Here is a 14,976-nt window from a genome sequence, read left to right on the forward strand (position 1 = left end):
TCAGGGACAAGATTGTAGACCTACACAAGGCTGGAATGGGCTACAAGACCATCGCCAAGCAGTTTGACTGTGTCTTGAAAGGCCTGACCGTCTCACATGCCTGTATCATATGCTGCAGATACCATAATGTTTTTGAAATTTATGCCAGGATTTTTTTACCAATCTTAAGCAGGCAGGTATGTGTGGAAAACAGTGTTGCTAAATCTTTTTTCAGCCAAGGCACCCTTAAAATGATGCACAATCTCGAGACACCCTAAGTATTGCTTTTTATTTCATTAAAAAAAAAAACACAATATACTTACCTGCTCTGTGCAGTGGTTTTGCATAGAGCAGCCTGGATCATCCTCTTCACGGGTGCCTCTTTGGTGCTTCTGGCCCCTCACTCTTGTTGAGTGCCCCCAAAGCTTACTATGGGGCACCTGAGCCGAGCCACTGCTCCATGTACCCATTCAGACAAAGAGATGCGGCCCGGCCCCCTTTCCCTCTTAATTGGCTCAATGACTTTGACCGACAGCAGCGGTAGCCAATGGTGCTCCTCTGCTGTCTCAGCCAATGAGGAGGGGAGTTCAGGACAGCCAAGTCTTTCTTGCAACATCGCTGGATAGAGATGGGCTCAGGCAAGTATTCGAGGGGCTGCTGCACAGAGAATGTTTTTATCTTAATGCATTAATAAAAAAAAAAACACACACACACACACACTTCTGCCTTTACAACAACTTTAAAATGTAAAAAGCTAAAGTAATAGTTGTACATAACACGGCAGCATCCACAAAAGTAGGATACCAAACATTAAAAGCAACCTATTTTTAAAACGCAGTTATACCTTTTGCACACTGGTACTGGCTATTATGCTACAGCATTTCTCTTCAATTTATTTCCCTCACACAGATAATACAACCCCAATGCTGACAGAGAGGGGCAAACTAAGACGATGTGCAGGCTCCCACTGTTCCACATCAACAGATAATCTCATCGGTTGTTAGAATGCCAGTGGCTGGCCTGCACAGTGCCCAAGGTTGTTAATGCTGCAAAATAAAAACCCATGGCTTTGTGTCACCAAAAAAAGTTAGACTTGAGCCACCCACTGGCTTATGGAAAATACTTGGGCAATTTTAGGCATTTAGTCACAGCACTCCTGAAGAACCCAGATAGGACCGCAGATGAAAAAGCTGTAATAGACTCCTTATGTCCCCTTCCCCATCTATTCTTAGAAAGTATCTCACTTCAATATGTTTCTCCCTAGAAGAAATAACTATCAAAATAGGAGATAAAAATCCCTGCCAACTTTGGTTAGAGATATTAGGAATATCTTTACACCATCTTTTTATTCTAAGAATGAACTACAGCGCTAGCCAACAGTGAAAAGTGAATGAATAACTGGCGTAAAACCAAAATGCTGCTCAAATCTAATATGTAATATGTAAAAAATAAAATAAAAAAATCCCTGATCTTCCCCCCCAGAGTAGTACAGTGCTTATATGGGGACATTGAACTACTTTGATAGAAAAAAAAACAAAAAAATTTAAAAGAAAACAAAATAAAAAAAACAAACTGAACATTTTATTTAACTTCTGCATTTTCCAAAAAAATTGTAACAAAGAAAGTACAGATGGTGATCAAATTCCACCAAAAAGAAATCTCTATTTGTGTGAAGAAAATATATTAATATTTCATTTGGGTACAGTGTTGCATGATTGAGCAATTGCCACTTAAAGTAGCACAGTGCTGAAAAGAAAAAAATTGTCTGGCCTTGAAGGGGCTAAAATTTTCCGAAGCTTAAAGTGGATGTAAATCCATTCATGAAATTTGACCTGGGCACATATATATGCAGTGTTTACTTATCTCTTGACAAAGCACTAAGTGTCGTGTCTTTCTGCTTCTCCGTTCTGCTATCAGCATGATAACTTCTGACAAGTTCTCAGACACAGGAGATAAAAGCAGCTGAAAATTTGTGTTGGGAGGTTGCTATAAATAGATTAACAGAGAGCTTGTCTATTTTCCAAGCACTGCTCTGCAATTTTCTCATTTCCTCTGCCTCTGTGGAGGGGAGTTTGTGCCTTTCCTTCAATCAGCTCTCACAAAGTGTATGCCCAGATCACATTGTACTGCAGTACCATACCATCTGGTGCAGATAAACACATGGCATTTGTGATCTGCATTTGTTAGGATTATATTGGCGCCCGCTGCAGATCACACAAGAAATGTGCATGGAATGTGGGTTCACTGCCTTGCATTCCCGCGTGAAAGAGTCCTGAGGGCCAGTTCACACCGTTATTGCAGAGCAGCCAAAGCGATTCAGCACTCCAGCAGCTCTGCTTTGCCAGCTGGCTAGGAGGCAGTGTGGTTCACGATTCAGCATACTGCATCATCACTGTTTTTCTTTTTTTTTTGTACCAGCTTTATTTGAAGTGTACAAAATGTACACTTTATTCACTGCAATGCCGGGCAGCCCTGCCCGACATTGCAGTGCAATTTGAGCTGGTGCGCTGCGATAAAATGCAACCTGTATGCATTTTAGCACAGCACTAGGCTGCGTTGCAGTGTGAATGGGACACATAGGAAAAAGCTGTTTCCTGTGTGTCCCTGTGGCGACAGACAGGCCATCACAGTGTGAATTGGCCCTTCGTGTTTATCTGCACCAGATCACATGGTACAGAAGTACCACACAATCCAGTTGCAGTGTGTTCCCAAACATAGTGCATGCATTACATTTGGTGCAGTGAGTGTGACTTAAGTTCTTTCACAATGAATGGGCTGAAATGGCACCACACTGGGAACATGCAGCGCGCTTCTGTACAATTCCTAATGTGAACCAGCCAGTGCAGAATACTGCATTTCCCCACACCACAAACACACATCAATGTGTGCACACCATAAATGCATGCAAATGCAACTTTGTACACAAAATAACATTTTAACTGCTTCCCTATTAGCCACAGCATATATACACTGCGGCAGGAAAGCGGTTATACCGGGATTATGTTTGAGGCTACAACCATGACCCCGGTGTCATTTTTTACAGCTGGTGATTCTCTTTCAGGTAGAAGTAACCCAAGTGGCTGGGCAGCCACTGAATTTATTTTAACCGGTAGCAGAATGGGGTCCCACCCCGTTCCCGACACCATTACCGGTAAGGTGAACGGGAAGCCCGGTATCAATGCGGCCGACGGCATCCATCTCCAGCCTCACAGTGAGAGGAACTGAAAGTGTTCTGTCCATTGTGTGACGTCAGAACCAGGAAGCGACCTTTTTCGTCACAGCCGCATCTGGTTCTTTGTTTACAGGCTGCATAGCGGCCAGTGAAGTGACCGATCTGTGTCTGATCAGCTTCACTGGGGCCCACCCAAAGGAGAGAGTGGGGTGACAGCAATAAGTTATAAAAAAAAATATATATATATATATATTTTTTTTTTTTTTCCAAAACACTGTAAAAAAATGTAAACTACAAAATGTATAAAGAGCACCCGTCACCCTGTGCTCACACGCAGTGGTGAACACACACATCGGTCCCGCACACATATGTAAACAGCGATCATACCACACGTGTGGTATCACCGCAATCCTCAGAGTGAGAGCTAAACTTCTAGCACCAGATCTCCTGTGTAAATCTAAACTGGTTACCTGCTTTTAAAGCCTCACCTATAGATAATTTAAAGTACCATCGTTTGTTGTCATTCCAAAGCATGACATGTTAGGTATCTACTCAGCGTAACAGCTTTCATATTATATAAAAAATATAGGTATATACTAGGAAAGCACCGATACTAGCCATTTTCGCGAGTTTCGTTACTCACGAAAATGCTCTGATTCTGGAAACCGGTACCGGAAGTGACGTCGCTTGAAAGAGGACCGCCTCCTCCTCCCCTCCGGACAGTGCCATCCCCGCCCCCCCCCCCCCTTTCCAGTGGCATCGCAAGGTGCAGGCCTGCCCCAGCTTAACAGCCCACAAGCCCTGTCTCCCCACACAGAGCACTGGATCCGGGCTCTCGCCCTGTACCATGCCTGCTGTCTCTGGCTCTCGCCCTGTACCATGCCTGCAGTCTCTGGCTCTCGCCCTGTACCATGCCTGCAGTCTCTGGCTCTCGCCCTGTACCATGCCTGCAGTCTCTGGCTCTCGCCCTGTACCATGCCTGCAGTCTCTGGCTCTCGCCCTGTACCATGCCTGCAGTCTCTGGCTCTCGCCCTGTACCATGCCTGCAGTCTCTGGCTCTCGCCCTGTACCATGCCTGCAGTCTCTGGCTCTCGCCCTGTACCATGCCTGCAGTCTCTGGCTCTCGCCCTGTACCATGCCTGCAGTCTCTGGCTCTCGCCCTGTACCATGCCTGCAGTCTCTGGCTCTCGCCCTGTACCATGCCTGCAGTCTCTGGCTCTCGCCCTGTACCATGCCTGCAGTCTCTGGCTCTCGCCCTGTACCATGCCTGCAGTCTCTGGCTCTCGCCCTGTACCATGCCTGCAGTCTCTGGCTCTCGCCCTGTACCATGCCTGCAGTCTCTGGCTCTCGCCTTGTACCATGCCTGCAGTCTCTGGCCCTGTACCATGCCTGCAGTCTCTGGCTCTCGCCCTGTACCATGCCTGCAGTCTCTGGCTCTCGCCTTGTACCATGCCTGCAGTCTCTGGCTCTCGCCCTGTACCATGCCTGCAGTCTCTGGCTCTCGCCCTGTACCATGCCTGCAGTCTCTGGCTCTCGCCCTGTACCATGCCTGCAGTCTCTGGCTCTCGCCCTGTACCATGCCTGCAGTCTCTGGCTCTCGCCCTGTACCATGCCTGCAGTCTCTGGCTCTCGCCCTGTACCATGCCTGCAGTCTCTGGCTCTCGCCCTGTACCATGCCTGCAGTCTCTGGCTCTCGCCCTGTACCATGCCTGCAGTCTCTGGCTCTCGCCCTGTACCATGCCTGCAGTCTCTGGCTCTCGCCCTGTACCATGCCTGCAGTCTCTGGCTCTCGCCCTGTACCATGCCTGCAGTCTCTGGCTCTCGCCCTGTACCATGCCTGCAGTCTCTGGCTCTCGCCCTGTACCATGCCTGCAGTCTCTGGCTCTCGCCCTGTACCATGCCTGCAGTCTCTGGCTCTCGCCCTGTACCATGCCTGCAGTCTCTGGCTCTCGCCCTGTACCATGCCTGCAGTCTCTGGCTCTCGCCTTGTACCATGCCTGCAGTCTCTGGCCCTGTACCATGCCTGCAGTCTCTGGCTCTCGCCCTGTACCATGCCTGCAGTCTCTGGCTCTCGCCTTGTACCATGCCTGCAGTCTCTGGCTCTCGCCCTGTACCATGCCTGCAGTCTCTGGCTCTCGCCCTGTACCATGCCTGCAGTCTCTGGCTCTCGCCCTGTACCATGCCTGCAGTCTCTGGCTCTCGCCCTGTACCATGCCTGCAGTCTCTGGCTCTCGCCCTGTACCATGCCTGCAGTCTCTGGCTCTCGCCCTGTACCATGCCTGCAGTCTCTGGATCTCGCCCTGTACCATGCCTGCAGTTTCTGGCTCTCGCCCTGTACCATGCCTGCAGTCTCTGGCTCTCACCCTGTACCATGCCTGCAGTCTCTGGCTCTCGCCCTGTACCATGCCTGCAGTCTCTGGCTCTCTCCCTGTACCATCCCTGCAGTCATTTCTGCCTGTTGCCTCCTCCTCCTTCCCGCTACCAGCTGTCACCTCTGCTCCCATGTCTCCCTATAAGGCTGCTTTCACACTGAGGCGTGCAGCCTCGGTGACGGTATAGCCACGCTATTTGTAGCGCGGCTATACCGTCGTATTTACCGCGATATTCGGGCGCTAGCGGTGAGTTTTTAATTTCAATGGGAAGGCGCGGTATAGGAGCAGTGAACACACTGCTCCTATACCGCGGTAAAGATGCGGCTAGCAGGACTTTTGGAGCGTTCCTGCTAGCGCACCGCTTCAGTGTGAAAGCCTTCGGGCTTTCACATTGAAGACTACAGGGCATGATTTTTCATGCGGTATAGCAGCGCTATTTTTAGCGCTGTACCGCATGAAAAACGCCCCAATGTGAAAGGGGCCTTACTCTCCTATCCCCGTCCTCTTCCACCCAGCAATCACAGCCTTTTCCATACCAAAGCTCCCACCTCACAATCCCTATTTCACCCCACTCTCACTTACCCCTCCTCTTTCACCCTGTCATTACCAAACTCCCAAACAACAACCCCCTGCCACCTCCCAAACCACCCCTCTTCCTAGGCAATAGGTATCGGAGAATACCTGCAAAAAAATATCAGTACTCATATTCGGTGAAAAAAAATATATATATACGGCATTGGTGCATCCCTACTTTTTTTTATTATTCATTAAAGTGTATTTTTTCCCCCAAAAGATTGCATTTAAAAAAACACCATTGTATTCCCTATGGTCTCTGCTAATATAAATATATATAGTTTGGGGGGTTCTAACCAATATTCTAGCAAAAAAATAAATGTAGATTTTTACATGTATGTGAAAAGTGTAAGAATTGGCGCGCTATTGCAGCAATTGATAACGCACAGCGTTCTCGGTGTACAGAGCGGGTGATGCTGGGCAGTGTAGTGACCCAACACTCTTATACTTCCAAACACTATAACACAGCTCTGATGCCTTACTATAGCATTGGTCATCAACCCTGTCCTGCAGGGCCCACTAACAGGCCAGGTTTGCAGGATAACTGAAATACATCACAGGTGATATCATTTGCTGCTCAGTGATTGCAGTATTCTAGACTGCATCTCCCCAAGGTAATACATAAAACCTGGCCTGTTAGTGGGCCCTGCAGGACAGGGTTGATAACCACTGCCTTATAGCATTTTAGGATGGAAGCTGTGCCCAGATCTCCTCACACCCCTTCTATTCGCTCCGTCCACCGACTACAGCCGCACTGACACTCACCACCCGGAACCCCGCCCTCTCCGCGCTGATCTATTGCCTCACCAGAACAGGCGGGCATAGAGCCTTAAAGGGGCAGCGCAGATTTTGTGCAGCAGTTGTACATGAAAGAAGGTGATTGGTTTAGACTCGAGTGCGTCCAGGTGTGACATCGGCGCTGCGCTGAGAGCAGTGTCCTGAACCTGCACTCCCTCTCAACTTCCAGCAGATGGCGCTCTTTAACCCCACGGCCATAGAGAAAGCGCTGCTCCCCCACTCATCAGCCGCTAGATGGCGCTCCTCCCAGTGATGTAGGCGAGATATCGCGTCATCCGGTCCGGGATACTTATATTACCCAGAATTCTCTCCTCTTCCTTTCTCTCCCCCGTCCGCCATGGTGAGTGCTGTGCGCCTCTGCGGCCTTCTCTATCTGCCGCCATCCTCTGTTGTTGTGCCCGGCTCGGAGCTTAGCGTTGGGCTGCTGTGTTCTCCTAGTCATTTCCTCCACACTGCCGGGGATATGGGGAGGAGAGCGGGCTGTACAGTGCCGGCAATGAGGGATGGCGCCCGGCTCAGGGCTGTGTACGGCCCCCTCATTGTGTGCTCTGTATAGTCTGTTCCTGGCTGCAGTCAGCTATATGTGACGGTATGTGTTCAGGCATTGTGTGTGTTCTCTGTATACTCTACAGTGTGCTGCCTCTCCTCCACATGGTGGTCTGTGCAGTGTGTGTATGGTTGCTGCAGTGTGTCAGTATGTGATCAGGCCTTCTGCTGTGTGTGATGTACAGTGCTGTTCTTTAAATCACGGGATGTTTCCCTAGATCTGGTTCCTTTATACAGCTACTAATGCCTGGGCCTTCCCCCAGAAGCTGTAGGCTCTGTACACGGGGATTTAGGGTTCGACTGTGTTGGTGACGTTTCTAGGTTTGCTGAGGGTTTAATCACACCATGTCCATTGATCTGCACATGATCAGTGTGTAGACAATACAGTGTTATATGCCCAGATCACACTACAGGTGGTCCCGGGTTACATACATGATGGGGGGAGTAGTAGGTTTGTTAGGTTGAATCTGTAAGTCAGAACAAGAATAACAATTTAGCGTGGCTCCAGCGATAAAAAGTTGTAAGCTTTTTGGGTAGCATTTCTGTGCCCCGTTCAGAAGACTACACCTCACTTTGTCCCAATGACAATTGGATTTTGAAAACTTTGGTTTGTTGTGGAAACAAGCCTTGGTGATGAACCTTCAGTAGACACTTTTTTTTCCCCCATAACTCTTACAGGAGTGAATTTCCCTTCCTAGGGGTAGATTTCCTCTCACTTCCTGTTGTCGTCTGCAGTTTAAGTCTGCCTGTATAGTGCTGTTATGTTGCAGAATAGGGGGTTTCTAAACAAAGGGCCAGTTTACTGCCCTTTAAACTTCAGGGGGGTCAGACTGTGGCTATTGGAAGTAGAAAAGGTCCTGACAGTGTGAAAAACATAATGCCCCATTTCAGTGGGAGTAATGGTATACCATCTTTGGTGTCATTGAGATAAATTGTGCCCTATCATAGGTGTCATTGGGAGGAATCGTGCCCTATTGTTGGGAGGAACTGTGCCCTGTTGCTATCGGTAAATGAAATGGTGCCCCAAGGGCCAGATAAAAACAAGCAAAGTGCCACATCTGGCCCCCGGGCTGCAGTTTGGAGACCACCGCTTTAGAATGAAGTCCACCTATTTATGTAGCACATGTGAGTGAATGGTCACTATTAAAAAAAAAAAAAAAAAAAAGGAATTTCAAAGGAAAATGTTAACCCTTGGATGCTTGGTGATGAACCCTCATCCTGCCCCAACACAATCCTGGGTTCATGTCAATGACTGGGATTTGTCATGTTTTTTAGCTCCTTGTAGTAACTTCCTGGGTGAGTCCCTAAAGATGCAAATGATGACACAATATTTGCTATCTGATCTGTGATTACACTACCCACCAAGATCACTGATGCGTCTGTAGGTGCTGTGCCCCTGGTAGGGTGATGTGCCATCGTTGTACTAATTGTCCATCTCTGTCCTCCACCAGCCTAAAGGAAAGAAGGCCAAGGGGAAGAAGGTGGCTCCGGCCCCTTCTGTGGTCAAGAAGGCTGAAGCCAAGAAGGTGGTGAACCCTCTGTTCGAGAAGAGGCCCAAGAACTTCGGCATTGGTGAGTGAGTTGCCTGAGAATCCATGGCGACGGCCAGTCAGGGGTCATCGCACTGGAAAATGTAGGGTTTTGCTGTAGGTTACTGTGCTACTCAGTGTTGTGAGATGCTCCGCCATAGCGTTGCATTCAGCTTGACCAGAGAGCCTAAGTCCTCTGTAGTCCTAGATGCTTCTGTTGAAGGTACAGTAGTATTTCCACACTGTTAATCCGTTTTTATTACCTGCAGGCCAAGACATCCAACCCAAAAGAGATCTCACCCGCTTCGTGAAATGGCCTCGCTACATCAGGCTTCAGCGTCAGCGATCCATCCTGTACAAACGCCTGAAGGTCCCACCAGCAATCAACCAGTTCACCCAGGCTCTGGACCGACAGACAGGTGACTGAGGGTGCTGCTTGCAGATAGGATGAGGGTTTGTTTACAGTGGCTGCGTATAGTATCTAAAGACACTTTGGGCCTAGGACACCAGATTCCTAAGACCCTTAACCCACATCCTTGTTGGACATAAGCTGAATATTTTCTAGATGACATGTACTGAGAATTTGGAGAAGTTCACTTTTACAAAAATAATGGGGGGGGCCCACCCCTTTTTTTTTGGCATGTAAAGCATTGCATTCATGATCAACAGGACATGGGTGTAATGCCACAGTCCTGCAGAGACTGCTTGTCCTTACCTCTGATAGGGGCAGGCATTTACTCTTGACAGGAAGAATCAATGGCCTACCAGAGTCCTTAACAATGCAGTGGTAGTTTAGAACTACAAACCCACAGCTGCAAAGGCTGTCGGTACTTTTAGTTTTCCCATTCACAGAGCACTGAATCATGCAGGTGAGGGATGGTGCATTTGTAACATGTTGCACCCTGACTATGGGAGTAACATGTTACAAAAGGTGGTCTTATCCTTTAACCACTTGCCACCCGCCATATAGCAATATGATGGCAGCAAAGTGGTTTAGTTATCCTAAATGGATGTCATGACTTGATCAGGATAAAAAGCCAGCCCGAGCCCACACACTGTAACACAGATCGTGGTGTGGGGCTGGGGTTCTGTGCTGATAATCGGCACATTGATTATCAGTGCATGCCCCTCGGTGCTGCCCATCAGTTTTTTATTTTTGGTAAGTGCAAAAATCTGCAGAGGTGATCAAATGCCACCAAACAAGCTCTATTTGTGGGAAGAAAATTATAAAAATTTGGTTGGTGTTTAATGACCGCAATAGTCATTCAAAGTGTGACAGCGCTGAAAGCTAAAAATTGCCAAAAAGGCATCAGTGTTTTTAGGTACAGGAGACCTTTTTTGTTTAGCAATATGCCAACTCCTAGAGGTTTAGATTGTTCTCCTTTATTGGAAACTTTTCTGAAGATGGGTCTGCCATTGCTGACTTATTTCTACTCTTCCAGGAATCATGGCTTGGAAGGATCTGCACATGTCTGATTCTGCTTTAACATTTTTATAAAGTAGTTGTGTAACAAATGTTTGCTTGTGGGAATTAAATTGGGTCTGTGCACATGATGATACATAATATTTGCTATCTGAGAGCTGTGATTACACTCTTCCACCAAGATCCCTGATGCACAGACTGAGGCCTATAGGTGAGGGTTCATCTGATGTGAATGAAAACTAATTGTTTTCTCCTACAGCCACTCAGCTCTTTAAACTGGCACACAAGTACAGACCAGAAACCAAGCAAGAGAAGAAGAAACGTTTGCTGGCCCGTGCAGAGCAGAAAGCTGCTGGTAAACCAGATGTTCCTACCAAGAGGCCCCCGGTTGTCAGAGCAGGTGGGTTGTATTGGCTGCATGTGGGATGCTGTTTTTCTGTCACTGCAATGATGTCTGAATTTCTTCACCTGAAAAAATTATGTGGATCTTAACATGAGCTTTTTAACCCTGAGCATTGACTGCTATTTCTGATGCTAGGCCCTTTAACATGTGACCAGCTGACACGTGTCAATCTTTGCAGGTGTCAACACAGTGACCACTCTGGTGGAGAACAAGAAAGCCCAACTGGTGGTGATCGCCCATGATGTGGATCCCATTGAGGTGTGTACAACATTGGGTTGCTATTCTGGGCTGATTTGTAGCTGGACAGTTGTCCCACTTCGAGCAATGATTGTCACAAAGCGCAAACAACTTTTGGCAAAGGGGGTGGGTGTAGTGATCAGCTTGCATTAATACATAAACAAATCAAATGAAGGTCAGTGGAAAGTTCTTTTGTTTAAGGTCAATGCAAAAGACACAAACTATTTGCACTTGGATAAACGGGTTTAAAGTGGAGGTTCACCCTAAAAACAAGTATTTACCATTAAATCCAGCATACTGCCGACATGTACAGTATGCTGTTTTTTTTCCCCGCTTTACATACCGTAGTATAGGTATTTTCTTCCCCTGGCTTCCGGTTAGTGAATCCTGCGGGACTGGGTGTTACTATTCGAGGCTAAGTGATTGACGTGAAGACAAAAGCTTTCCACTGCGCTTAATGCTCGTCACGAGTTGCCGAAAGAAGCTAAACTGCGAGACAGCGCTATACGGCGCCTGCGCACCGACGTTTGGCTTTTTTCGGAAACTGGTGACGCGCCGGGGGCAAGCTTTTGTCATACGTCAATAACTTAGTCTTAAATAGGAACGCCCAGTCCCGTGGGATTCACTACCCGGAAGCCGGGGGAAGAAATACCTATAATACGGTATGTAAAGCGAAAAAACAGCATACTGTACATGTCGGCAGTATGCTGGATTTAATGGTAAATACTTGTTTTTTGGGTAAACCTCCACTTTAACCTTATATGAAAGGCCTGCCAAGACGGCATATATTACAAGTGCTAGTTCTGTGAATTGTTCTGAAAAGGGGCTGACTGAGTCTACAATGTTAATACAAAACACGGCTCTACTAATATTTAAACTGTGGCTTTAGTGAGTTAAATACCCTAATTTTGGGAATCGATAAAATTCCCACTTCTCCTTCCCCCCCCCCCCCCCCCCACAATTGGTACATCTGTTTTAGTGGACCTAAAAATGTGAATATCAATTTCGGAGTTTCAGGTTTGAGTTCTGAGACTTGACATTTAATGTGTGCTTTGACTTTAGCGACCATAGATTGCAATGATGTAAGAATTTCTTCACCTGATTCTACTGTGAAGAGTAAATTTGAGCTTTTTAACCCTGAGCAATTGTGGTCACAGCCTTCTGGGTGGTCACAGCGCTGTCTTCTAGAGCATGGTCTCATGTAATCTTTTTTTTGTCCTCCAGCTTGTGGTCTTCCTCCCTGCCTTGTGTCGGAAGATGGGAGTGCCCTACTGCATCATCAAGGGCAAAGCCAGGCTGGGCCGCCTAGTACACAGAAAGACGTGCACCAGCGTCGCTTTCACACAAGTCAATCCGTAAGTATCGTATTCTTGCTTGCAGAGTCTTGCATGTTTCTGGCAATGATGCAACTAGAATTTCTTCACCTGAAATCTCACCGTGTGGTTTTAGAGCTTTTTAACCCTGAGCAGCCAAGGATTTGTGTTTAATTATAAACCCTGTGTGGTAGACCTACACTCACTTACTTTCCTTTTACAGTGAAGACAAAGGATCTCTTGCCAAACTGGTGGAAGCAGTAAAGACCAACTACAATGACAGACATGATGAGGTAAAAGTTGGGCTAAAGTGACATTTTTATTTATTTATATATATATATATATATATATATATATATATTATAAATATTCTGTTGTGCATGCTTGTCTGTTGCTGGGATGATTGAAATCGCATTTGCCTTAAAATCTTTTAGTCATAACAGTGTGTATTATACAGAAAAGCTTTTTCTTCATCAGAAATGTGTAATCTAGATATGAAGAAATTTTATTTCACAGCCCCTCACATCTAATTGTGAATTATGTTGTAATCTGTTCATAAGCATGTGGCAGTCCTATATATGGCTGCCTGCACTGACTAGAGCTCCTTATGCAGGAAAATTCCTCTTGGTGTTAAACTGTTACTGCTTATATGAATTGTGTGCCGGACATCTGAATGTGCTTGGGTGTCAGTCTTTCCATCCAAACACAACCACTTTAATTTTTTGGGGAGAACTGCAGTTCCAATCAATGCGCTTGAATACATTTTACACAGGCAAGTTGCTGATGAATTGGCACTTTTTGTGATGCACAAAATCAAATTGTGCAAGTGTTCTAAATTCCCTGGTTACTCAAAGATCTTAAAGGATTGCTTACATTGCTACATTAAAGTGGAAATAAACCCGTCCATTTAACCGTTTCAAATAAGTCACATTTCCGGCACATGCTGGAATGTAACACTCCTATTGGTTGTGCTCTCAACCAGATTGTTAAACCATTCAATAGCTAGTGTCATAACTGATCACGTGCAGCATCATTGCAGTTGTAGATTAAACAGAGGCCAAGATGGCAGCTTCCTTGGCTGAAAACAATAGGAGGGTTTACTTCCACATTAAATTCCTTTCTGCTGCTTTTTAAGATGTTTGCTCGGTCAGTTAATTTCTGGGGATGAAATCTGCTTCTAGCATATAAATGTGTCAAGTTGGTTTGTAAAAGCAAGCACAATTTGTGGGCTACAAATTTCCTCAGATGATTGCATAGAATGTACAATACATTATTTATATTTGCTCAAATGCATGAGCCCTAGGCCTGTCTGCCATTGCAGACCTATTCTAATTCTTAAAAGCATGGTTGCCTGACTGTTAAATATTCAGACCAGGAAAGTGGGTGAGCTGATATCACCCAATCTGTTTGTTTACTTCTGGGTCAATTGCACTAAAGCTGTGTCAGCATGGTGACCAGTCATCTAGTATTTTCAGAAGATAAGGCACCGAGCAGTCTATGTATTTCTATAACTTTATATTTATTGGATATGGTCTAGCTCTGTAAATTCACATTGGCTCTTGTATTTTGTGCTAAGGCATATCTTAAATGTCTTAAATTTTTAAAAAATAAAAAATTGACGTAAACATTGCCAATTTTGCAATCTGTGACCCATTATGTAGAGGTTTGCTTCCTGTCCTGTAGACAAAATATTTCAAATGAGGCAAATCCCAGAGCAATTGTCAAGTGTTTCCCCCTCGCCTTCTGGCGACAACTCAAAACTTTGAAGTACCAATTGCTTAGTCCCAGCAGGACAAATGCTGTAAATATCCTTAATGGGGGCCACAGACTGCAATAAAACCATGAAATGCCTTTATCCTTGTCTGTGCTGTTTGTAAACTTAAATTGTCTTCTGGTGCACTTTATTGTATGTAGTGTTTAATCTTATTCGGAATTTAATTATATTTTATAACATATTTATTTTCTTCCTGCAGATCCGTCGTCACTGGGGCGGAGGAATCCTGGGGCCCAAGTCTGTGGCCAGAATTGCCAAGCTGGAGAAGGCAAAGGCCAGGGAACTGGCCACAAAACTGGGCTAAATGTACTGGGCGTGTGTCTTGTTCTGTACATAATAAAACTTCCTCAATGTTGCTTATGTGTGTTTGTTTTTTTTTTTTTGTTTTTTTACACAAAGGCTAAGATTTGTGAAAGATTTGTACAAGTAAAGCTGGCCATAGATGTTAGAACTTGCTTTATATCCCCATCAATAGTCAGTTGATATGGGGGGGGGGGGGTAGAATGCCTCCTGTGTTGCTTTTGTGCCTTCGCAGGGTGGGGCCCAAGGGCCAGTTGTCCACCCTGGGAGAACACAGTAATCATTGCTAGTGGCTATAGCATTCTAATAATCTGACCTGCTGATTGTGCCCAAGGCGATCCACGCAGTTTTTGGGGGTGTTTTATCATACTAGGGACCTTTCCTCCCCATAACCTTTTTTGGTGTTCCCTAAGGCTCCTCCACTGGAAAAGCAACTATCCCTGTGGTAGCGGAGGCTCTAGTGGAGCCGTCCCATAACTCACATTTGGTCAAGCTCCCAAGTCCTGCCCTGTGTTCAGGTGGGAGCCCCCCTCACACCAGATAAAAATGTGGGTTAA

General features: G+C 46.2%; 2 protein-coding genes and 5 non-coding genes across 9 annotated transcripts in view; 6 read left to right on the forward strand and 1 right to left on the reverse strand.

Annotated features, from left to right (window-relative positions):
• Positions 1-6,879, reverse strand: part of MED22 (mediator complex subunit 22) — a 38,950-nt gene extending 32,071 nt beyond the window's left edge. For 2 of the 3 annotated variants that reach the window (XM_040324003.1, XM_040324000.1), the window contains exon 1: positions 6,805-6,879. The gene's annotated coding sequence lies outside the window, so the exon portion shown is untranslated. The remainder of the gene's footprint in view (positions 1-6,804) is intronic. The other variant, XM_040324004.1, reaches the window with a different exon arrangement.
• Positions 6,880-8,751: 1,872 nt separating this feature from the next.
• On the forward strand, positions 8,752-8,818 carry LOC120914800. Its single transcript, XR_005743807.1, has one exon. It is a non-coding gene; the product is annotated as a small nucleolar RNA SNORD24 (small nucleolar RNA).
• A 52-nt stretch (positions 8,819-8,870) lies between these two features.
• On the forward strand, positions 8,871-14,475 carry LOC120913791 (60S ribosomal protein L7a). Its single transcript, XM_040324005.1, has 7 exons — positions 8,871-9,012; positions 9,239-9,388; positions 10,652-10,792; positions 10,974-11,053; positions 12,257-12,387; positions 12,569-12,638; positions 14,319-14,475. The coding sequence occupies exons 5-7, from the start codon at positions 12,290-12,292 to the stop codon at positions 14,421-14,423; spliced, it is 273 nt and encodes a 90-aa protein (XP_040179939.1). The 5' UTR covers positions 8,871-9,012; positions 9,239-9,388; positions 10,652-10,792; positions 10,974-11,053; positions 12,257-12,289; the 3' UTR covers positions 14,424-14,475.
• LOC120914797 lies at positions 10,515-10,586 on the forward strand. Its single transcript, XR_005743804.1, has one exon. It is a non-coding gene; the product is annotated as a small nucleolar RNA SNORD24 (small nucleolar RNA).
• On the forward strand, positions 10,835-10,909 carry LOC120914792. Its single transcript, XR_005743799.1, has one exon. It is a non-coding gene; the product is annotated as a small nucleolar RNA SNORD36 (small nucleolar RNA).
• Positions 12,105-12,178, forward strand: LOC120914789. Its single transcript, XR_005743796.1, has one exon. It is a non-coding gene; the product is annotated as a small nucleolar RNA SNORD36 (small nucleolar RNA).
• Positions 12,428-12,502, forward strand: LOC120914794. The gene has a single exon (XR_005743801.1). It is a non-coding gene; the product is annotated as a small nucleolar RNA SNORD36 (small nucleolar RNA).
• Positions 14,476-14,976: the final 501 nt, after the last annotated feature.

Source organism: Rana temporaria, chromosome 9 (genome assembly GCF_905171775.1).
Source record: "Rana temporaria chromosome 9, aRanTem1.1, whole genome shotgun sequence".
Lineage (NCBI taxonomy): Eukaryota > Metazoa > Chordata > Amphibia > Anura > Ranidae > Rana > Rana temporaria.

What these genes read in the sequence shown, in the direction of transcription:
- LOC120913791 (XM_040324005.1), top strand. Translation starts at nt 12,290, where the DNA reads ATGGGAGTGCCCTACTGCATCATCAAGGGCAAAGCCAGGCTGGGCCGC. An exon ending in GCTTTCACACAAGTCAATCC is followed by an intron (nt 12,388 to 12,568) that starts GTAAGTATCGTA and finishes TTCCTTTTACAG; the next exon opens with TGAAGACAAAGGATCTCTTG. An exon ending in ACAATGACAGACATGATGAG is followed by an intron (nt 12,639 to 14,318) that starts GTAAAAGTTGGG and finishes TTCTTCCTGCAG; the next exon opens with ATCCGTCGTCACTGGGGCGG.